General features: G+C 38.7%; 1 protein-coding gene across 1 annotated transcript in view; it reads right to left on the bottom strand.

Moving 5' to 3' along the window:
- LOC578090 (myosin-2 heavy chain-like) overlaps window positions 1-25582 on the bottom strand; it is a 64578-nt gene that overhangs the window by 38531 nt on the left and 465 nt on the right. The window contains exons 2-9 of the mRNA XM_030973999.1: window positions 19173-19187; window positions 17566-17631; window positions 14079-14508; window positions 12841-13125; window positions 12066-12404; window positions 4251-4462; window positions 3583-3717; window positions 2663-2854 (exon numbers count right to left, since the gene is read on the bottom strand). Coding sequence (XP_030829859.1) covers window positions 2663-2854; window positions 3583-3717; window positions 4251-4462; window positions 12066-12404; window positions 12841-13125; window positions 14079-14508; window positions 17566-17631; window positions 19173-19187 — 1674 coding nt within the window. The remainder of the gene's footprint in view (window positions 1-2662; window positions 2855-3582; window positions 3718-4250; window positions 4463-12065; window positions 12405-12840; window positions 13126-14078; window positions 14509-17565; window positions 17632-19172; window positions 19188-25582) is intronic.

Raw genomic sequence — 25582 nt, 5'->3', positions numbered from 1 at the left:
ACCCTTTTCTTCTTTCCTTCTTTTGCTATACGTTCATCGTTCCGTTTTTCCTTTTTATCTTCATTCAATGTTTTCTTGAATGTTTTGGATTTTCTTCTCTTTCTCTTTTGACTAATATTTACGTGCAGTACCCCCCCCCCCCCCCACCCCCATAATTATGATCCAATTTTTATTTCATGAAACAAAATATATTTTGCTACCTGTATCTCGAATGTTCCATCAAACATGCTGAATTCATAACATGTCATGAGTACTGTATCTAGACAGCTGCAAGGAATATGTGCGGACAGTGACTTGCGTCTTGTGAAAATTATACCATATGTCAATGTCACATTACTATGAACATTAAATTCCCCTTAGAACAGAGATGCTCTCCGAGGAAAATATGACGATGTCAAAATGAGACAAGATGGGTTCCACAAAACACGTCAGTTTCCCTGAAAATCTTCTATACAGAACCAGGACCAAATGCTGAAGCAGGCTAGATTACTGTTGATGTGTGTTGGGCGATGGACGAACGACTTTTTAAGATGACTTTAAGTGCGAAACATTAAATAGCAGTAATGTTGTGAAGTGCGCCTTCTTCGGGGACTCGAAAGACATACAGATTCCACAGGATGACAGTTACTGTAACATATAAGGTATTACTCACGAACCGCATCCCAAACCGCGGTAAAATCATTTTTGATGTGAGATTATGTATCTTTCTTCGATGAAAGGCCAGTTATTTGCTAAAACTGCTTTTTAAGTCCTTAAGTTCCCGATCCTATTCCATCCAGTAATTCAATAGAGGACTAACTTGTACAAAAGTTCACAAACAATCTTGAAAGGTATTCTGCAAACGTTTGACATGTTTCTTTGGTGTCAGTACTGATGGAAAATATCAGACATTTTCACACAAACGAAGCGAAAATAAGGATCTATCCGCTTAAAACCAGCATGGAAAATAACGATGCATGAAAATCAAACCAAAGGATACAAACATACGCGTCACCAGATTGTCTGTCAATGACCTATGGTGCTGACTCTAGGTTTGTTCCCCAGAGTGTGATGTGTCAAGATCATGAAGATCGTTAGACGAAACAACTAATGTTATATCGACTAGGCTCGAAGAAACAAAGCTCGGGAAGTCACGTTCGATTGAAGATTTAAGTAACATAAGGAAGTCCCTGGAAGTTCTGGGAAAGAGAAGACGATCAACCTTTTTTTTCAAAAGACCTGAACTTAAGAGTCTGGCAGAAAGGCCTTTCAGTTATTGCATCCAAATTGATAACATACGCTATAAAATGGCACGAACGGAAAAGGGGAGCTGAAATTGTCTAAATGGGAGAGGGTTGTTGTTAAAACGACAAGATGGGAGAGGGCTCTGCCAGTTTGTTTAAATACTTACGATGATTTTGAAAGAAAGGTCTTATGACCCAGGACATTTTAGTAGAATGACCCGTAAACCATGAAAGAGTTCTGATAAGAGCTCAAGAGACCGACAGCCAAAACAACTGATGGTCCATAAGACTGACAGACAACGTGACAGACGACGTGACCGATAGACCACGAGACCTAATCACCACAAGACTGACGGCCTGCTGAAAAGTCTTCAGATGGTTCACGAGACCGACCAGCCATCAGATGACAACTTTAATAAGGGTTCAAGAGACCTACATCTGTATCGGTCGCATGGGTTGTCAGTCTACTGGGTGTCCATCTAGTTACATATGTGAACTTCAGTTTGGCAGAATAGTTTTCCAATGTTTAAGAATAATATATTGATGCCAATATCGAATCTTAACAATCCATCTAGTGTCATAACGATATAAAGGCCAATTATTCTTGCACCTCAGCGTGGCTAGATAGAGGAAATACAAGCGGAATAACGCTAAGAGATGCACGGATCTGATTAAAATACTCAACCAGATAGCATCGATCTAGCTTGTCATATTCGGGGCAGTTCATTCTGATCAAAGGAGCAATAACCTGACAGCTCCAACAATCGGGAAATATTTTTACTGCTCTGTCAAAATTCTATCAAGGTGTTTGTGTGAAATACACAGGTGCAAAGTTTGGATTGTCTTGAGCCTGCCAACTTAGATATTATTGTCATGTTGACAGTTCTGAGACAGGATTTTGCGATTAGGAATAAGGGATTCGAAACAGACGTTTTATTTTCGATCTGATTCACCCTCTATACTCTGTAAAAAGGGACACCCCGTCACGGAGATCGAAACTGTTTTAATACTCCCCTCCCCGCTTTGGCATTTTGCGGTTATTTATTTCCATGAAGTGACTTTAGTCCCCTTGATATAATTAATTTTCAATAAAGATATTCATAACGAACCATTAGTTTTCAATGTAATTCTTGAGATATTTATAAGATCCTCAAATTAAAGGTAAGCCTAATTCGCTGATGTTCACAGTTTCTCATTTTAATATCAATTTAACGAGTAACGCATGTATTTAAAGTTAAATCCTGAATTCTAAGGTCATATTAATTTTGGTTACAATACGCCTGTTCAGTTTGCTAAAACAGTTTGTCCAGGGCATCCATGACACACATTTACATAGCGTTACAACAACGTTCCTTGGCGTTATAAGGGCCTTACAACAATTTTCAACATGGGTTGTATTGACAAGAAAACACGTTATATTATCAGTATAATATTCTTACCTCAAATTTGAGTAACTCCTTTTCTCGTTCCCTCAGAGCCGTCTCCTCGCCTTCCCCTGGTCGTGGTGACTGCGGTGGGGCCTCGGCGACATCGCCTCCTAGTAACTCGGCTCGCTTCTCTGCTGCTCGACATCGCTGGCGTTCCTCAGCGAGGTCGCGTTCGAGTGCAGCCACTCGCTGCATCCAGAATCCCTGATAAGTCAAGCGGTGAGTGATTTTAAAAAATGGTTTCAATTAACTTTATAAGTCTACAAAAGCTTATTATACCATTTTACTACTGATTTAAGAGTAAACGTATTGTTCTTTTGAGGAAACGTGTGAAATATCATAGAACATTTATTATTCCTGAAACAGTAAGGGCCCTTATCAAATACGAGTTTATAATCTGCACACTTCATTTAGATATGTTTCAAAGAAGAACATTCTCTTGAGGAGCTAATTAATTTGGAACAAAAATAATATGCCAACTGTGAAACGTCACAAATAGTACAGGTGCTTTTATCAACTAAACACCATCAAGATAAAAAAAAAAAAAAAAAGGGACAGATGCATGGTGACGGTTTGTTACAAGAGAGTTTAGAATGTAAGGACATCAACGATATTGAAACCGTTGTGGGCTACTTGCTGAGCTACAATGGGTACTAACAACCAGTACCGAGGCGACACTGGGGCACGCGTACCCCTTAAATGGAATGGCGAAATGAAAGGAATTGAGAAAGCAAGTGAGAAGAGGAATTTATGTGAAAAGAGGACGAGAGACACCGACCCATAACTTAGCATAGGCCACAACTTAGCATAGGCCATAGCCTTTTTCTGTTATATCTTATTCATCCAGGTAGACCACCGACTCCCCTCTCCTCCTACAAGAGAACCACAATACGCCACTGTTGATATTAATGACCAAATTATAAAGCATTTACCTGATCAGTTTGTTTGGCATGCAAAGGTTTTTCTTCTGAGGTAGTAGTAGTCTCGTCTGATATCGTAACGTCGGGTGGCGCACATTTCACTTCACTCTGCGAGGGGGCGCCCTTGCATTCGTCTTGAAGGTGATCCTTGATTTAGGAAAAGGAGAGGAAAAAAAATCAGACATGGGAAGACAAATGAGAAATTAAACATATTAAATATATATTTTGGTTTACTAGGAATCGCCAAAGGTAGAATTCAACCATCACCACAAACACCATCACAATCTCCAGCCCCATCACCAACCTGAAGTGAGTCTGTGCTCTCCACGTCTCTCCTGAAATCCTCAAAAAGGCCATCATCCTAACAACAAGCACCATCACCACCATCACCACTACAACCATCTCACCACCCCTATCATCATCACCATCCCCACCACCACCACCACCACCAACAACAACAACAACATCTCCATCATCAGCATCTTCAATCCACCAACCTGAAGTGAGTCTGTTCTCTCCACGTCTCTCCTGAAATCCTCATCCTAACCACAACCACCACCACTACAACCACCACCATCACCACCAACACCACCTCCCACCACCTCTATCATCATCACCATCCCCACCACTACCACCAACAACAACAACATTCCCATTACCAACATCTTCAATCCACCAACCTGCAGTGCATCTGCTCTCTCCTCAACAATCCGGAGCTGTTGCTCCAGCACCTCTTTCATGGACTCCTCCTCCCCGATGCGCTGTTTAAGAATGGACTCCTTGGCCAGCATCTCCCGGCGGAGCTGGCCGCACTCCCTCTTGGAGGCCTGGAGCTCTTTCTCCTGCTGCTCCTGGGTGACATCTTTGCTCTTGACCACCAGCAACAGATCGCCTAGCAGATAAAACAAATTGAATTATAAAGACAAAATTATTATGAGGTATAGTTTTATATCAAACAGCTTTCAAGACACCGTTTATCCAAAACCAAGATTTAGTTATTAATTTTTGCGAATCCGTCAATTAAAGCCCCTCTAAAGTTTCGGGAGCCCCACAATTTGATGGCAACATTTCACTTAAATTGTCTCATAATTTGAAAGAGGATGTGATTTATTAAGACACATTTCTGCAAGGATGTTCAAAACAAATGTGTTTGAAGTCGGTTATATAGAAAACCCAAATTATGTACTCTTTTATCAATTTTTGTCTTCAACACATCTTTGCAGAAGTATCAATTCGGACGAATCGCAAAGGCAAGTAGAAATACTTTTACAAACTGTTTAATCTTACCACACGAAACAATCTCCCATTCACATGGCATGATTATACCCAGCAGGATACATTTATATGTAACATGGTAGCAAACATACAGTTGAAATGAAGAAATGAAGCAACTTATAGTATTCCCTATGGCGTCAAGGTATTACGGTACAACTGTTTCATTCATGAACATGCCTCTCTGAAGAAGACATTTCCTATCCTGTGGACTAGTTTGAAAAACCAAACTTGTTTCCATGCCTTACATACATTATTTTATATCCTTTGCATTTATAACATATAAGAGGCTAAAAATGACCCGAGCTAAGAAGGAAAAATGTACAGGGTCCGTGCTAATATCGTAATAGATATGACATGGCCTGGGCAAATTAAAGAGTGGTGGTTAATTCGAGCTATGATGTCTAGTTCTAGACATTCTAACAACAAGAGTTAATACTCTAAGACTATTCGGAGGTCACGATGTTCTCGCCAGATGTACATAATCTATCTAAATTAGAGAAGGAGTGATGCTTTCCTCATCCCTCAACATCATCCCCATAACTATCTTCCTTAAGACTGGTATTTATGGATACCGTACAGCTGAGAGAGAGAAGTTAGGATTGTGACAGTCTTTTATTTCTTTTCATCAAAGACAGCACTCCTTTGATATTTCACCAAAACATTTTTGCTTGTTATTTCTATGTTTCTTCTTTTTCTCTTCCTCCTTTTTCTATTCCTTCTTCGGCAAGCCTTCTTCAAACCAACGCTTGGTTTTTCCACCCGATTATATTGGAAATGAATAAATAAAGATAAAAGGCTTCTTCTTCATTTATTCTTCTTTTTCTTCATTTCTTCATCTTCTTCTTTCTCTTCTTCTTCTTCTTCTTCTTCTTCTTCTTCTTCTTCTTCTTCTTCTCATTCTGCGTCATCTTCTTTCTCCTCCTCCTCGTATTCTCCTAATTAATCGTTATTGTTTTTGTCTCCTCATCGTTTTCTTTTTTTTCTTCTCCTCCATCCTCATTTCCCCCCATCCTCATCCCCTCCCTCCATCTCCTCCCAGCCTCTCTACGCGCCCTCCCCCACCATCCTCCACAGCCCGTCTCTTACCCTGCCCAGCATCCCCCTCCCTTCCCTATTATACGCCTACAGGATGTAATGCTCCACGCGGAGGCATGCCAACCGAGATAGCACATGTCAAATTATCGCTGCTGACATCATAGTTGAACCAGAAGGCCAATTGCTTGTATGTTGATTGTGGCCGTCGAAATTCGCCTAATTACATCATTACAGGCATAGACCTCAAAAGTAGGTAAGGTCGAGAATGTACGTGTATGTTCCGCTGGCAAGACAGTCTGCAGAATGCGAACGAAACATTCTCTTGGACTGCGACACTTTCCATATCGGCATCATTATGTTATAGCTACAATTTTGATGAATACATCACTACAGTCTAAGGGAATTAAAACATACTTTTACAAAGAATTAATGCACTTTTGGCTCTCATCCCGATATTAAACCAGCTTCGGATTAATCAACGCACATTTGCTTTACAGCTTGACTTTATAGCAATATACAACTAGAAATATCAGCATATACAATACCATAAATAAGTAGGTAAATATCCTGTTTGCTGTATACAAAGGGAAACGAAATGGAAAAAAGTGGAATGGGAATGTAAAATGCCAATGAATGAATCGAGTTTTTTTTCTGAAGTAAAGTTTTTTTTATTTTTTTATAGCAAATCGGTAAAATACTAGCTCAAAGAAGCCAGTAAAGAAAACGACTGAGAAGAAAGAGAAGAAGAAGATTTTGAAAATATCACATGAGACAAATTCTTTGACCTTAGCAATTCCAAAACAATGAAAGCAGAGCAGTTGCAGGGGATTATGCGATGACAGATCTCAGTATTAGCCAAACAATTGCTCCCTATTAGCTACCTAACGGTTAACGAAGCATACACGTGCGTGTAATATATCATATAAGATCATATAAGAATAAGATCATGTTCTAACCATAGTCCTATAACCATATGGCATTGATCCATTGCGACCCGATCTAATTCACTGTTTGGTATTTGATTACAACTCCAGATGGAGTGTGATAAGAGTGAACTTGGACAGGAGTGACATTTCACATCAGAAGACCAAGCCACCACTAAAACAGTGACGTGGAATTAAAGAAGTGTTCTCATTGATAACGATTCCCATTGATAACAATGACCTGAAATAGAGTGATAGGAACAGCAAAACACCGTACTTATACATATTCGCAAGACAGTGTTTCTTCAAAATCTATCATCTAGATAGTTCACAATTTCTACATGACACTTTACATAAATACATCTTCCTAAGATGTGGAAGCACTATCCACATTACGATAAAAACAACTTCTTTGCACTGAAGACAGGAAAGCAATTGGCCCTTTTCACCCCTTTCACACTTTTATCTCATGATGAGTATGTAATCAGTATCATTATGCATTCGCTGGAAGATGTTAATTGGTTGGAGTCGCCCCAGTGAAGCTACGGGGGAACAGAGGGCGCACAACCTCCAAAATGGTACCGCCCACTGAAAGTGTCTGAAGAAACTGATTAGTCTCGCCCCGGGTTGTTTGGTGAGAAATGTTGAAAGTAAACAGGCGACGCGTGGAAAGAGGACGGATGGAGGAGGGGCATGGATACGTTCGGGGAATGCGTGTAACAACTGCCAAGTTCGGCGGGCTTCACATAGCGAAGAGCTGAATGGATATCTTATCATCACTTATAAACAGCTACGTTTCCTTTGGGCAAGTCGATCGGGTGTACACAGTGTCTCATAAAAAAATATGACGTTGTAAAACATAGATCATGTACAATTATCGATTTCATTTTGAATAGTTGCTCTCCAGTAATTATGCGCCTCGAAATACTTGGGACAATATTCAGTCTAAAAAAGTGTAATAATTTAACATCACACAGACATATTTAAACAAATAATAAATAAATCATTAAAAGATACTAAATTTAAAAAAAAAACACCTTGATACAAGTCATGTATACATTAAACAAAGAGAATAATCTATATTCACATTACATCCTTGACTCACCAAAAGAGCCACTTTCACTAAATTAGCATGTACAACAGTTTAATAACACATCAATTAATAAAAGTACACTTATGGTAATCTTGCAATGCTTCTAGAATTAATCTGTGTGCAAAGCCATTGTTACATAATCAATTGTTCAATGTATTTAATTTCTAACATTGTTATTTGCTTGAGACGTTGCATTTACCACTCCACAACACTGGTAACATTTCCTACGAGGCACCCTGTACATGAACTATAAGAGTCAACAGATGAAAAACAGATACCATCACCGACAGATTCATTTACACTGTCACGTGACCCTCCAGGCTAATTAGCCAATTGTATTTAACGACCAATCACGTCTCCGCAGCCGTAGGCATCGCAAAGCATGATGGGAAATTCTTGGAGAATTTTGAAAGGGTAGGTTTACCACCAGCGTCTAAATTGTCCTTAGTTACAACGCTTGGTGGCGCTGTTTATATTCTTATCACGCACCTTATCTCAAGGCCAGAGATAGCCAACTTTTAATCATCATAATAGTTGTAATATTGCTCGATTTCATTTATCTACTGCTTATTTGGGTATTTAATTGTATTTATATTGTACTTGTATAGTATTTCATTAAATACTTGGTCAGGACATACTTTGTCAATATCTTACAATGACTTTCTTATCTCATGATCCTCTCCCCGCCCCTCCCACTCCACACACACTACATTGTGTGCCAGTAAATTGCATAACGAACCCTTCCCCCAAAATGTGTATTCATACAGTGTATATCAGTCATGTTCTTAAATATTAATTCTATTTACATAGTTCTCCTCTGTTACTTTACATTTCTTGTCAGATTTTGCATGGTTTGCTTTTCAATTCAAAGAAACATTTTCATGAAACTGTAATATAAGTTTCCACGAAACACTGATTCAAGCTAAAGACTTATCTAATGAAACTAAAACTTCACTTTTTCTTTTGACAGATAAAGCGGTCAGAACATAAAGTAGCGTTAAGTTAAAGACATATATTTATTACTTTACAGGCACCATTGTAGAGCGATATTGCATAAAGATATTGCATAAATTATGATAAATATAATAAACATTCTGAAATACAATATTGACTTAAGCACATGTATCTTAACAGTACCTATCGTAATGCAACAACTTGCATTCGTGGAGTACTCATAAAATCTTGTACATTCTTAAAACTTATTAGAAACAAAGTCGCATTGAAATATAAAATCAAAGCCATGTTTTTAAATAAACCTATATTTCTCACTTACTTCTTTTTGGTATAAAGATAAAACTGTCTAGAGGGCACACAAGTTATTATCACTATGCAATTGCACTGCAAAAAGAAAACCCCAATAACGTTTCAGTAGAAACAGAAGATAAACTTCCAAATTAATCAAATCAGCAAAAAGTTTATGCTAACTACAATCAAACCTCTAAGAAGAGTCTATATTATAGCCTTAGAAACAAATACATTTTGATACTCATCTAAAAGGCAATGCCTAAAGAAAATATTGTTCTCCCTTGTACGAAACGCAGATAAATCCTTTCCCTTTTCATCATAAAGGTATCATAAAACATAGAAAATAAAGTCGAATAATAAATGAGAAAATTACTGTAATCATGCATATGTTTTTAAACTTTGTTGTATATTACAATTTCTAACGTAACGATCTATAAATCGCTATTACTACCTGAAACGTAGTACCACTACAAAAACAAATTGTCAGTCACAGACCTTCAACTGACCTGTACATGTTACCGTCTGAAATATCTTCTTCAAAAGTAAACTGATCAACTCTGTTACTTATTAACTCCCCCGGGAAAATTGTATAAGTAACAAACCTTTAATGAAACAACAAAACTAAGCAATCCATTCAGTTATAGTACGCAGAATGTGCAGTAAATATAGTACTGCTTCTCATAGATCATCACAAATCATTCAATCTTAATAGTGACAAAACTAATGTAATCGCACGTTAAAAGGTCATTACAAACATTGAAATTATTCAGAAATCAAATTGGCATCCTTCGATAAAGGACACAATTTACAGTTAGTTCGTAAATCGAGTTTGTCTAGGAAAGGTCAAATTAAACCAATCACATTTGAGCATGAATCACACGTGACTGTTAGAATTCCTCACAATACTCTTTTCCAAACCAATGGTAGTTTGTATAGAGGTAATGGTACAATTATCTCGTTGAATATCAGCAACATTTTACATAGTTGGTTTACTGAGAGTCAGAAGGATTTCAACTCATGTGTTTTGACAGAGTTTAAGTCTTTCTGGTTCATATCAGAATTAAACAACAGAATTTGAAAAGCAAACTTTCATTAGTGAAAATAAGTCTCAGTGACGATTATATCAAAAGCAAGATTAACGATTAAGGCACAACAAATTAATTTGAGTCGGTACACCCTTGGTTACCTTGGTTGACTATTTTGAGGCTGAGTAAATAGAAGTATGAAAAGATTACAGTAGATATAATATGTGGTGATGAGGGGGAAGAAATCGAAAAATACTCTTGCCACTCATTTTGCATGTATTTGTTGACGTATACAAGGCCTCTACTGCTTCGTGAATGGGTGTATTACAGCATACTTAAACATCTATGCATTTTTCTGCGAAATGGTACTTCCACATTAAAATATTTCCATACAAATTTATATGGATACTCTCGGCAGAACAGAATCAGCAGCAAGAAAAATACTATAAAATACTTTAAAATGCAAATTGCATTAAAAGGCTCTCATCTGTGAATATTCAGATAAAACGAGATTACCATCGATGCAAATAAAAAGCAAGACGAAGTATCTATATCTCGACAAAACCTATCTAACAAAATTACCAACTTCCTAATTCTACCATAACCTCTGTGCCCCAGGAGATTTCTTTGGTTTTTGCCCAAATGGACCTTGTCCGAATGGATTTTGGCCCGGACTGGAAGGAGATTTCGGTTTTCCCGAAACTGTATTGTCTCCTTTTCCCGCGGGACTAGTAGTAGTTCCCGGTACATTCAACGCTAAATTCGCCGAATTCTTCGTATTTGGGGAAGCTGGAGACGTTTGACTAGTTCCTGATTTGTTAGTCGTTTCCTCACCATTACCCTTTTCTGCAGATACCCTCGGTGGTAATTGTATCTGTGGTTTCTTTTTTCCCGGACCCATTCCCTGTTTGACCCCAGTTTGGAACTTGTGCTTTTGAACTAATCCCTTCCACATGGTTCGCCTCGCAGACACGGACACAAAGGGTTCTTCAGATTCAGACTCGCTGCCCTTGTCTTCTGAACCTTTTCCTACCTTTGATGCGGAATCCGTTCCGCCGGATTTCTTAATGTCTACTTTATCTTGACTTTTACTTGTTTCGTCGATTTTTTCAGGCGATACAAGTTCTATCTTACTATCATTCTTATGTTCAGAAGGTGGCTTAGGAGTGTTACCTTTCATCCGGAATGGCTGTGCGCCATTGTTTTTTGGAAGATACGTACAGGCAAATTCTTTGCCACCGTGCCCATATTGTTCCGTTTCGTTATTCTTCTTACCGCTTAGAGCCGAACCCTTTGGGACCTCTGGTTTCCAATTTCCTCCACCCTTTCCTGGGATTGGTGATTTGGGCGTTCCAATAGTCTTGCCTTCCTGTACATTTGAAAGCCCTTTCTTATTTGTTGCTAGCTTGTTCGGGAATTTTGATTTTAGAGGGTTTTCGGGAAGGTCACCAGAGAAAGGGGTATCTGCCCTCATCAAAGGTATCTTCTCCCGTTGAGACACGGGATTATCACATTTAGGTACACCTAACGGTTCTATCTTCAACGTAAGATTAGCTTCTGGCTCCTTCGTCTTGCCTGCTACACCAAAGTTTGGCTTTCCCTCGGTACGGGGCGAGACCGGGCTTTTCGGATCATCGATAGCCTTGGACTTGCCTCCAGCACCAAGGAAATGCTTCCCTCCTGAACCAGGCGAGACGGGAGAGACAGGAGCTTCAGGACCACCCTTCCCTTTATCCCCAACCTCTAGGAGTATCTTTCCCTCCGGCCGAGGGGAGAGGGCCAGGGGTGACACCGGGAACTCTACTCCCGGACTCTTACTATTACCCCCTAGTGGCGGCTTGCGCTCCACTCGTGGGGACATCGGATCCACCGGGGCGGATTCTCTAGCGTAATACGCACCTAGTTCTTCCTCGAGCTGCGCGATCTTCTGCTGCAAGGCCTCCAACCGTTCTCGATCGCTGTCAGCATTCGGGGACGTCGCTGCGGCCGTCGCGTTGGTTTGCATCTGCTTCTCCAGTTCATCCTGGAGTTGTTCATTCTGAATTTCCAAGGTGACGATCTGACGACGCATGGCGTCTGCCTCAGTGTTGAGCAGAGAGACCTGAGCCCTGAGTTTCGTTTCCAGTGATTTCCCTCGGTGTTTGCCGTGTCCTCCTCCACCGCCCTCAGCACCAGATATGTGGGCGAGCTTCCGCAGTGATTCAGCCTCCATTTGAAGGGACCTGCCCTCGTACTCACCTACAACAGAAACGAGTGATCGTACTTTAAATATTTTATTCATACTTGTTTGCTGACACATTTATCATTGAAAGAAAGAAATTAAACATGCTTTACACTCATCTTATAAGAATGGGACGTAGAATCACTGGGCAATATTTTATATATGGTACTGTAAAATCCTGAACAAATGTCAGTGTTTATCCTTTTTTTGTGGTGGGGGGGGGGGGGGGGTGCAAAAGGGCACTACAAGCCCTCCAAGGGGAAAATTTGCTCCCATGTTCCTTATTGGGGTACCTCTTTTCTGTGCTAACCTGGATCAGTAACGCAATCCTTGATCAATTCTACAATCAATAATTGAAATAAAAATATGCAACACGGTAGATGAAGCTAGCAACTGCTGTTAATTTTCTAATCGTTAATGTATTGGCCCAATAATTAAATCATAGAAACTCACTCTCGATCAATCGTTTCTTCAACGTCGTGATGGCTCGCTCGGCTTGATGAAGCTTTGCTCGGAGCTCCGGTTCCCCTCGTATATGCTCGTCGGGGTTGATTCGGTACTCGGCATCGACCTCGTCCAGCATCTCGACCTTGGTGCGGAGACCGTCGTTCTCCTGCATGAGCTCCTCGACGTGCCGCCGAAGGGCCTCGACCTCGGCGTTGTTGCCGCTCTCGGAATGGGAGGTGGTCTTGGGCCCGGCTTCCTCGCCGACCGGTCCCTGGCGCTGAGGTAGTGGGGCTGCATGGTTGAAAGGGTGAATCGATTAATGATGGATTGATAAATGAAGGTGTGAGTTGAAGAATAAGAACATGGAAGAAGACGATTAGACATGTGAGAAGGAGCGATTGAATCGGTGAATGAATTTGAGAAAAAGTAGATGAGTACATGACAGAAGTGACCGAATGGATTGATAAATGAATGATATGTTTAACCAGGGGACGTATTAATATTAGAGGATCAACGGATAGATCGACGATAACGGAAAATTGCAGGATGAAATAATAAAACGAATAAAACGAATGAATGGAATAATAAAATATAGAAAACAATTCAAAAGCATGCCTACTATTCAAACTATGACGCAGACAGAAAGGTCTGATAATTAATAATCTAATAGTAATCCTTCAAATAGGAACTAGTAAAGAGACCAATGTCTAGTGTTTCTCATTATCATTCACCGATTTAAAATGCCTACTTGGTAATTCACCTGGTAATTAATTACTTATAATAAACAAAATGAATATCTAAAATTATTTGCTAGTCCCAACCAGCACTATCAAAACAAATTTACTTAGTACAATTAATAATTCAGATGAAAAAATGTTTAGTTTATGTGCAACAGAACTGATGATAAAAAGATACGAACTAGCGCCATCTCTTGACTGCTTGTTATTGAGGATCCATCTTTACCCTGTCATTCAGATGATAGCAATTATACTCTTAGCCCAGGTCAATATCTTCAGCTTGTTCAAAGAGCTTATACCTCAGAAACCGTGGACATCTACTTTTAATTTTGTCTTTTGTTCACATCGAGATCAATATGTATCCTAATACAAAATGAACATGACCGTTGTTTTTGCGTAATGAAGGTGACAGGAGTTGGATGTTTCCAAATCTCTTTAGCTTGGTTGATGTTGTATACATGGCCTGGTAAAATTTGTACGGAGATCATAAAGATTCAGTAATAATACCTGTATCGTCATCATCCGGGAGCCGTTCAGACAGTCTGGCCAGAGCTCCTTCCAGCTCCTCGTTCTTGGCATCCAGCTCCACCAATTTCCTCCTCATCACCGTCGCCTCCTGCTCGGCCAGCATCAGCTGGAGCCTCAACTCCGCCTCCTTCTCCGAGCCCACGCCCTTGCTGCTGTCCGCCGCTCTCTTCGGCTCCTCCAGGGTCCCGAAGCGCATCTTGAAGCGCTCCAGCTCGAACTCCAGAGCCTCCTTCTCCTGCTCCACTTCATTGAGGTCTTTGCGGATGACGTCACTCTCCTCTTCGACGAGCTGAAGCTGGTTCTGGAGGTCGCGCTCTCGTTCCGTCGACTCCTGGAGGTCGTTGAGCAGGGCCGAGATGTCGTACTCGAACGACGAATCGGAAGACGCTGTCGATCGGAGAAGACGAGCCTGAAAAATATCATTTACAAGGTTTAATTTGTCTGTTTATATTTAAAAACAAACAAGCAAACATATAACAAAAAACTAAAATTCTAAAACAAAACACAAATTGACAAACAAGCAAAACATAATGTTATTCCAGAACACAAAAAATGTCATAACGATTAATAGATTCTCATCGTTGTAACTACAATGCGTAATTTGTGTTCTTTGGTCTGATTTCTTATGTTTTATCTATGCTTATTATTCAATGCATATGTGGACAGAATAAGAGGAAAGTGGAGCTTTTACATCATAGGCCTACATACAAAAAAGGATAGGTAACATATTTTAGGCAAAATATATTTTTTCCTATGTCAGTAAACTTTTTCTAAAATAAATGTTACGATATGAGTGAAAATCAATTTCCCTTTTTGATTAAAATAAAATGAATTATGCTTTACTTATGTTTTACCGCATACCAAAAATTTAGCTTAATCAGACTTTCTGTCATCACAAATGATGATCTACCGAATACTATTGATCAAAGTTACCATATCCCATTGAGATACGTACATAACTCCCCCTAAAAAATGAAAACATTATAATCTGTACGGTAATTCGGAGGAATACAGCAAGTGTTAGCTAAAGAAAAGAAAACATGATGTATGCATTATTAATCGTCATGATCATATGAGAAAATAATAGGATGATTCTGTTTGACCAAGATGCTTCTTCCTAAACTATCTGGGGGGAAAGAAGACAAATGTTTGTTAGTTTAGTGTTGAAATAAAACAAAAGTGAACACAAATTCACGAGGAAAAAGCGATGGGTTAGCGGGAATGCATTCTCCATGGAAATAAATCTACATTAGCACATGCACATTACAGTGAATCAAAACAGCGTAATTATATTTCAAATTAAGCAAGGGCAACAAAATACCAAATTATTTTTGTTGGAGATCAAACGAGAGTTTTCAGAAAATACTTGTAGGAATCTTATTAGGATCGCTTTCTTTGGAGTTGACTCTAATCCAAATATACAGGAAAAACTCCAAAGTAGTGGTTAAATCACTATCTCGAGAGTGGATTTCACTATTTTAAGAGTGGATTTCGATTCCAAACGAAGTGGTCCCCAACATGACTCCCTAAAATTGTATTTCATCTCCCATACATTTAGAGAATAAACTACGTTAACGTTGAAACCAAAATTGAAATACAACATATTAGCTGTCACCGTATCAAAATGATTTTATTTTCTCGTCTTACTAATTTGCGCAACAATGATTCACGTTTTAACTTTCAATTGAGTCAGTAATACCCAAAGTATTCATTCTCGACCCGGAATACAATCTTAGAGAGAAGAGAAGATATCGAGCGGAAACTATCCATTTGAATATTGTAATCGTTAGTGGCTGATTATTTCAACAAAATTCATCATCGTTACGTAAATAAAATCCGGCCTTGTTCACTGGGTAGTGGTACTCAAAAGGAAATTATGGATTAAAAATGGATCAACCTGGATTTAGATGTGCTAGTAGATAGCAAAGAACGCTTCTTATGTTTCAATGTTGTACATTTTGTTTGACCGGAATTTCATTTAACCCAGTTTTTAATGAAAGTTCAGAGCTTATAAGTTGACCATCACCATATTGTTCTTTGGATTTGATGATTGTATCATTTTGTTTTGTATTTTGCCATGGGTATTATATCACTAAAGTAATAAGTACACTTACTCCTGTATCGTAGCTTCAAGTACAACATAATATAATTATTCACATTCCCCACTTGTTATACCTGTTGTACAATTTAGAATTTAAAACAATTGTGTTTCGAATTACCGATTTCCTCGAAAATCTCACCATATTTCTCGTTATTCTTTTAATTCTTAAAATGTGTTCTAATTTCAATGCTCAGTGGTATATAATTTATGATGTAAAAAGTAAACATAAATAAATATTATGATGACACATGCGACCGACTTAAATTATGAATATATCTTTTAGCTATACTATATACTATTTATATGGTTATTAGTTGTAATTCTTTACTTTCTTGTTTAAAAAAATACTAGCTTCCTGATCTGTAAACTAAAATTGAATATGAACATGAAAACAAAAATCTATACTAATAACCTCAGATGATGACTGTGACGAAATGCTATTTTAATTCGTGAAGTTTAATCTTTCAAAGTAAGTGCATGTTATTTCTTTTCACAAGTACAAGAATACGAATATATGATGATTAGTATTTGCATGCCTCATTATGAAAAACACTGCTGGAAACACTTTCCGCTATTACAACTGCAGCCTATTAGTATTTGTCACTGTTATAGTTGCACTCTTACTGCCTTTGGGGATTAAATCTGCCATCATCTAACATATTATAAAGTTATTTTATTTGAAAAATTGTCTAGTCTTCATATCTTGGTGAAAGGGTATAAGGTGTAGTGTTTATCTGTCACTGTAACATTGTTCCACATTCGAATCCCAGCTTAAGTACTCATTTCTGTGGGTGAGGTAATAGTCTATACCTGCCAAGCACTCTTGACAAGGGTGCAGAAAATGATGGATGCCCCGGAAGACATTCCTGGAGTGTTTTGAGTGCCATAATAACAGTTCAGTTAAAGCGAGATGATGCTTATAATCCAAAAACGTAGCAGTACCATTATCAGAAAGATTTACATTCACATTACTTCCAATAGTTTTGCCACATATTTCAACAGAGTCAGGCAGCCACTTTATCGATGCAGCTTACAGCTCTCCATTATAATTATACAATGAATAAGTTAGTACTCTACCGTCTATCTACTATGAATCGTTAATAAACTGACATTCAGGTTTGCTAAAAAAAATGTCAACATGCACTTATCAAAATGTGAGGAAAATTACGTTTTCAAATATTAATTCTCAGATGCACTGCTACAACAAAATATTTTGACATGGTTAGTTTTTCACGTGGTAGGGTCCAAGCAGGACACGAGCTGCTAGGGATGAGAAAAGGGTAACAATCTCTCTAAAATCTAAATGGGATGGCGCATGCTCAGTACGAGGATGACAAATTCGTATCCCAGCATGCATCGACCAACCTTCTCTTTAATTTCTTGGGATTTTGCATCCGACTCTTGCGCAAATTTGCGCTGAAGAAATTCCACCTTTTGAAGAGAAGAAAAAGAAATGGATACAAGAGGATAAGACAAAATGAAAATAAACGATAGTTTTCCAAAACACCACACAGCATGCACAAAAGAGAAAGGTAAAGTATTAAACATACTGCAATAAAATATTAGTGGCAAATATCGAGCATTTAACGAAATAGGGACTCAATTACAAACACGAGAGGATTTCAAAAATATTTCCAAATAAAATCAAGAGTAAATTCTTTCAGACGAAAGTAAAAACCAGGAAATGAATGTATTGTGTATAACTGTATTTTAGTGACACAGTTGTGTAAAACAATTTAAATAGTGCATTCTAAAGTAAACTGCAGACAACAGGTTTTTCAAAAACTGAATAAAGTAAAAGCAATAACCTCAAAGAACGTATGCACATCATTACAAAGAATCACAAAGTATGATAGCAAATAACATCAATAAAACTGAAATGGATTCCTAAATTGGATTACTTTTGAAGAAAAAATTTAAAAGAAAACAGACATTCAAATGAATTCAAATTAAATGACATACTGCTTTGTTACAACAAGAAGAAAACTGAAAACAAGAAACTGTTATTAAAAGCTGTTAGGCTACACGCTGACATGAACAGATCATAAAAAAACCAAGCGACATTATTCAACACAAGATAGATCACAAGGCTAGAGCAAATATGACACCAAAGTAAACGTTTCCATAGCAACGGAAGGAGGCGGCATGACGCCCAATTGAAATTTTTCCCGCCAAAACGAAATAGGATATGGGTTTCGTTCAACGCCACAGGCGGCACCTTATCAACTCGTGATTTTGCTACAGATAAATATGTTTTTGCTCTCTTCACAGACAATTATTTTCTATACGTTTGGTCATATAAACTATGTGTTCACAGTAAAGTACTTGCGAAGAAAGTACAAGCAGTATACTGATGTCTTGTGATTCGATAACATAAAGAGTCGTTAAAGCATCTGATGTAGAACATAAATTATGACTACGACATACCGACATTCAAAATGATAAAGACATGAAATCAAAATGAAGCTAGCAGAATGTAGAAATATCTTATTATTTCCTTGACTGACATATACACACCAATGTTAATCTAATGTTAAAACCACATTTGACTGTTGTTTGAAACAACGTGACACAATTGTGACAAATAATGCGAAACATTTGACAAGAAGCATGTGGATGATTGTGACTGTGAGCGGAAACGAAGTGAAACAAAATGAAATGAAAATAAAATTATAAGAAAACACAATAAATGTCATGAAAGCGAAACGGCTGTCTAGACCAGCAAAAGTGTTGAATCAACGAAAAAACACACGATGTCTGACAAATGAGCTTGCAAAAAACAGAAACTTGGCAATGGAAGAAAATATTTAACCAGTGTCGATCAACGGCTGCAAAACAGAAAAGCAAGCTCCGAGGCTGACAAGAAGCCGCAAAAATAATTGAATCATAAGAAAATAAACAAAGGAAAATAAAAGAAAAAACAGCACGCGACGTTCACAAAACACGACATGATTTAATAAGTATTAACTCACTTCACTTCTATGGAGCTAGAATGGAAAAAACAGGTAGAATAAAAAATTAAAAAAAATTAGATTAAGTGTTTCTGCCAGTGACTGGATTAAACTACATGTACGTGTTCAAACATATTAAAGTGAAGTTGTGTGTGATAATGTAAAACGTGGTCAAATCGAATTTCATAGTTTTACACCAGTACCAACCAGTTCTGCAGTATAAACATAAAAAGCTAAACAAAATATGTATCTGACAGTATCTAACATGATGAATATATGGATGTGTATCTTATTGACATATGAATAAATATGCTAGTTCAACAAGAATGTATGCTAAGTAAGATTGTAACCGCATCTACTGTTCATGTATTATTGATGTTCCTGTCTCTCATGCATTCGTATTGTTTGGATGAAAGTAGTAGGCGAAATATCAGTCAATACACAGAAAACAGCAGAAAAAGTCTCGTTCATGTTTAAGAGATAACACTTTCATTTGTGCTCTCTGAATAAGGAGGTCGCTTTTGTAAATGCCACAACAAAGTTGATGGCATAATTCTCAGTCAAACGTGGCGCCGTTAAGCAGGCGCCATTTTGAAGTATCCACAACGACCGTGCATGTCAGAAGAAGGTCACGTGCTTCGCAGGACAAATACGCGAACTCTATCCAACATTGTCTTAGGCTTGAACATGAGGAATTTAAATCTGGGCTCCCTCATTGCCAAGGAACTTCAATTCGTATTGGTTTCAGAGCATCATTCGGAAATAGAATAGCAAACAGTTTACAAAGATGGTAATTTTGTAAAGCTTCTGAGCTACAGATTCGCAAGAAATAAAGTACGCGAAACGTGACTTCATTTGAAAATTCTCTTCGAAAGTTCATAAAGTATGAGTTCCAGATTGAGCAGTTTTGTATTACATTCATTACACGAACATTTAGAATGAAAGGCAAACGAATGACATTTAGGCATCAACTCAATAGCATGGAGAAAATCGATGTAAAGAGTGTCGTACGGGAGAGGGGGGGGGGGTGTAACATATTTGGCACATCCATCTCCTCCCGTCCGCCTGGCAGCGATCCATTGAATGACAGCGTCACCATCAATAAACAGCCCTCCCTCTGGAGAATCCCAAAGTGGTGAGCTTCCTTCAAGAGGTGATCCTGGGCGAGATACGCCAATAATCTCAAGACAATTACCTGCCTTCTGACAGGCAATGAAGAGAGGGGACCATTAGACAGCAAAATGTGACGTCCACGTACTTGACCCTTCCAACAACCCATTATTAAAAGTGCCCTTCTTAACCCCCCCCCCCCCCAACTCCCTTCAAAGATGTTGACAGAGTTTTAGACCGTGAATCTCAACGAATCTTAACCTACCTAAAATCCACACAAATGAAAATATACCAGATTCTTCGCTTCGATATCATTGCCTTGGTCAACATTTTCAAGTCGTCTAAAAATAGGTAAAGCGGGACTTCATGGGTTAAGTGTGTATTGTTAACCGAGTTCTGTTTAACATACAATGTACAATGTTGGACTTGGTAAAGAGTTATGTCAATGATCCAAAATGGAGGGCAAAATTGCCTTTTTTCAAAAACAAAACTTGTCCTTGTTTATACGGAAATGAAACTTTTTTTTTTGTAAAGGGGGTTACGTCGTACAATCTCAAATGTATTAATTTCCAGTTTGCCCTTTTTTGTTGAAAATCCATCAATTCCGCTGCTTTTACATTTTAAGCCACAATATTCCTGTGGTGCACCAACATGGGCTAAATAAAAAAACAATTCTCCGGCGAAAATGTTCCAAATCTCCCCAGTTTCAAAGTTACAAATCGCAATAAATCTCCAAGCTATACTCAATCACAAAAGAACAACACAAACTTGTCAAACGCCCACTTCCTCCCCCTTTCTTCAATCATTGCTAATCAAATTAATGCAAGGTGCAAACATGGGAGAGGAAATGTTATGATGTGATCAAAGGGAAAATTCCTAGACTATGTTTGTCAGCTTCTCCTTGATGTGACCTTCTCTTCAAGACGAAGAAACGGAGAAATGTTAAAGCAGCCCCTGCTTACCAAGGATTCATTGCTAACTTCTAGATTCAAGCATTTCAAGTAATTCCTTCTACTTTTGAAAGCAAGGAGAGGAAAATTTAGAATATAGAAATGAAAGTGGGCAAAAACGACAGAAGCGCCAGTATTATCTACAGCAAGGCAAATTGTTGCTACTGCAAAAAGGGTTTCATAATCGAAGTAGATGACACACAAAATAATTCAGTTCAAATCGAAAAGAAAAAAAGTAAAAGCCTTATGACCGAGATTGTTTGATTGCGAATACTTAAAACTTATACAGAATGGTATAATAAGATGTTGGTGTATCTCCGACTCCCATGAATACATCTAATCTCCAACAGATGTTTAATCTGCAAACGGGTAAATACAAAAAGCCACTAAAAATTCCTCAAAGGAAAAAGGTTGAACATGCCATTTAATGTTAAATAGATTTGGTATGATTTCCCGTGACCAAAACCTTCAATGAGGCGGATTCGGGTTATGGTATAACAAGGGCGAGATGGCGTCATGTGGGAGGACGGGGGGAGGGGGTACCCTTCACTATCGGTCACACAGTCTATGCCTGCAGGCAACAGACATGTAATCAGCGACTGAACGGAGAAGGTAGGTTTAACATCTGCATGCTGATCACAAGGTTACACATGTTTCAGAAGTTCCGCCAGAGAGAGACCTGGGACTGGGAGCCATGTGTTTAGCGGTGATGCTGAGGCTAGAAAGGTAAGAACGTAGGAAATCATATTTTGGAAGAGCCATTTCACACCAAATTTTCGGACCCCCCCCCCCCCCACACACACACACACGCACATAAATGAAATCTCTGAAACCTCGGTATATTCAGTCTAAAAGCGTCAAATATGTTTATGTTTTCTATCAGATTTCAAGATGTATGCGGTCGATCGTCACAATTTTAGCTCTACGCAAGATGACCTGACATTTTGAACTAATGGTGTCCAGACAATAATCTTCAAAGTCTGGAAGATAGGTGAGGAGAGGCAGGATAGGAAGTGCTGAGCCTGCTGGAAATGTATCCCTCAAAGGGAAGTAAGCGCATACCGGTTGCAATCTAAGAGTCATCATTCAACGTGTCTAAACTTTGAGGGTTACATCGGAAAGTGGAGTCACCTTTGATTTCCTTGCGAGCTGCTCCTTACACATTACACACTCGGCAAATTGGCAATATCATAATATATTTATGCTTCATAAGACATTTTTTTACTGTAATCATTGTTCGCAAGATCAGTAGGAATATATTTCGTATTAAACCGAACGGCAAGCAATCTACAGTTCTCGTAGCGGATGCTAACGGAAGGATAAGTTTCGATCTAAACAAGATAACAGCTTTCCCCTTTTCTTTTACCTACTACGTTTATAATGAAGAATTGAGTCGTTATTTGTCTATTTTAATGTAGTAAAAATTTACACATGGTGGTGGTATTGGATACAATTTCAAGATTTCGTACGTTCATGGAATGTGTAGTTGCGTCAATCATCAACGAAAGAATAAGCTATGAAAATAGAACAATAGTTTGAAGCCAATGCCTCGGCAAGGTAGTGCAAAAATGAACCCTATCTTGAAATTTCACTCAATTATTTAATTGTCTGTCAACCCAATTCATTGAAAACAAATTTGTTCTCAATGTTAAAATAAATTGAACTAATATTGATTACTACTCGCACGTCAACATCGTTTTGAAATTAAGGTCGATCTGGTAGGACATGATCGTATGCCTGCTAATACCCTCGGTCTGGGTATTTCCTCAAATAGTCTATCTCGGCACGTACTCGGCGTGAACTCGGGAGGGGCCTCGGCATGATCTCGGCAGGCACTCGACACGAGCTCGGTAGCTACTCGGGCGGTTCGGTTACGTATCTCTTCTTATCATCGTCCTACACCATTAATTAATTACTCTACATCTAACGTGCCCCAAGCAGTCAGGTCAAGACGTCTGACACAAAACGCTGGGTATCAAGTTAGCTGGAAGATAAGGGGATGTGACAGGGAAGCTGATAGGACCTTTGGCAAGTGAACTGATGATCTTTATGCCACTTTATCTATTTCTGTATCTCTCTCTCTCTATCTCATTCTCCCCTCGAGCTTTCTCGGTCTTTTACTCATATCATTATCTCTCTTTCTACCCTCTCTCTCTCTCCCTCTCTCCCCCTCCCCCTCTCTCACCACCTCCTCCTTTCTTTCCCATTCTCCGTTATCTTTCTACGTTTGCTTGAACTCTTTCTCTCATTCTTTATCTAATCATATTGTTGTTCTCTCTCTCTCTCTCTTTCTCTCCCCTCACTCTCACTCTCTATTTGTATTTCTATTTGACTCTCTCTCCGTCAGTCTGCGTGTCTATTTTTCTACCTCTTTCAGTCAAGATGGCGGATAATTTGACTTTGTCTGCCCTTGTTATTTTTAACAAGCACCATATTTCAAGGAAGACCCCGTGACCGGTGTCTGCCCCTGTATAGCCATTTTGTCGGCACGGTATAACCATATACACGCTCTGATGAGAACGAGTGGAAATCAGGGCGTGGGTGATAGGTGAAGAGGAAAAAACAGACCAAGGTATCGTATAGGAAACTGCCTAATTTAGAAGGATAAATAACCTCACACTTCACTCTAACCCTTGACATACATTCATTTTTACAGTAATTTTGATTACAATTTTTGAATCAACTACAATTGGACCGTCTCAACTTTTGCAATGCATCTATTTTCCCCTACATGTTTTTATTTCAACCTGCTTTCTACTGATGCCTTTGCAATCCGAACATTATACCCATTAATCCATGACCATCTTGGAAGCGTCCTATTTCTTCAATTTTAATTCAAATCTTGCGCGTCTAAAATCGTAACTTAACTCTCTTGCTGCATGGAAGTAGAAAATGAGGAAAAATTATTCTCTTCTTATCATTAGTATCAAGATACAATTATTGTATGCACTCGATAAATGGATTAGAAGATGATCAACAAAGATCACTTATTTGAGAATGTACAAGTTATAAAGCCGAAAACATGAACCCTGAGGACTTTTCTCAAAAATCATAATACCCTTGTAAATCTTGTAAAACAGAGTATTCGTGAACAATGTCAATGAAGTTTTCCTTTAAAAAATACAACAAATAGAACACGTAAATCACATTGCCACAAGTTGACTGATTTACCTTCACTCAACCCATGTTGTCTTGACAAGTGTTATCCCCTAAAAAAGGAAATAAATTGTATTTATGTACGAGCATCCACCAGGGATAGAGACAAAGGGAATTAGCCAGGGAAGGTGGTTGACCGACTCGCTGGCGGATTTAATATGTCGTGCATTATTCATAAGAAATCCCCCCGCTCTCCCGAAGTCGAAATACCGCCAATTTTATTAGCATCCCACGAGGAAGGATGCCTTGTCGTTTATGAGAAAGGAGCCCTACAGTTCACAGGCCGAGTAGACTCGTCCTTGCACTTTGTGAGCTCTGCAGACTCGAGGGGGCTTACCCCGAACACTGCAATCACAATCAAATCGCGTTCAGGCTTCAAATCTGTATATCGAAATTGTCAAAGATGGTCTGAAGACTCATAACCAACACGTCTAAACTCTTTCATTTTGATCTACACCGAAATGTCCAATGAGGAGGCCGCCGAAAGGTCAGACTTGTCTGTAATATTGCTCGATTCTTTTTATTACATTATAGAAACATGTATTCGTGAACATGTCTTTTTTATCCAAGGGTATGGACAACCTACATGAAATACATGTACATGTAGTTCAAAATTGGATAACAAAGTTCATGTCCCACGTAAGGCCCTCTTCATACATGGATGTATTCCTTCTATATTTTGATGAGTTATTGTCATTTGAATATTAAGTACTCGATGTCTCAGAGAAATGGTGTAAACTGCATAATATCACCGTAATCATTTGTTCAGCATTCCTACTTTGTATCTTTGGGAGCCAATCATAATTATGAATCGGCGAGCAACACCGATATCCAACACTTTTTGCTACATAGTCCGGTTTTATCACATTTATGTTTGACGGTAATATGTGGCCAACGCTCTCAAGTGCGACAGTCATGGGCCTTATAACGTTTGGAAGTGTTCCTTGTTTCTCCTTATTAGTTGGAGGAGGTGTACGTGATTGGATAGAAAGTTATCTACATGTACATGTACTCACTAAGACGGCTCCCTTTATCTCTAATACACAATTACACTTAGACTGACCGAGACAACAATCACATCATTTTACAGGAGAGGGGCTGGGTGAGGTGTTCCAATGGGGATATAATAGTAAGGCCATTCAATGTCTGAGTCACTGACATGGTCAACAATGGAACGACAATCAACCCATGTGTCGTCTGCTTCTTGACAAATCA

This window comes from Strongylocentrotus purpuratus, unplaced genomic scaffold (genome assembly GCF_000002235.5).
Source record: "Strongylocentrotus purpuratus isolate Spur 01 unplaced genomic scaffold, Spur_5.0 spur5_scaffold_7, whole genome shotgun sequence".
NCBI classification, from domain to species: Eukaryota; Metazoa; Echinodermata; class Echinoidea; order Camarodonta; family Strongylocentrotidae; genus Strongylocentrotus; species Strongylocentrotus purpuratus.
Note: the sequence above shows the minus strand (reverse complement) of the source record. Positions and strands in the feature narration are given on the sequence as shown.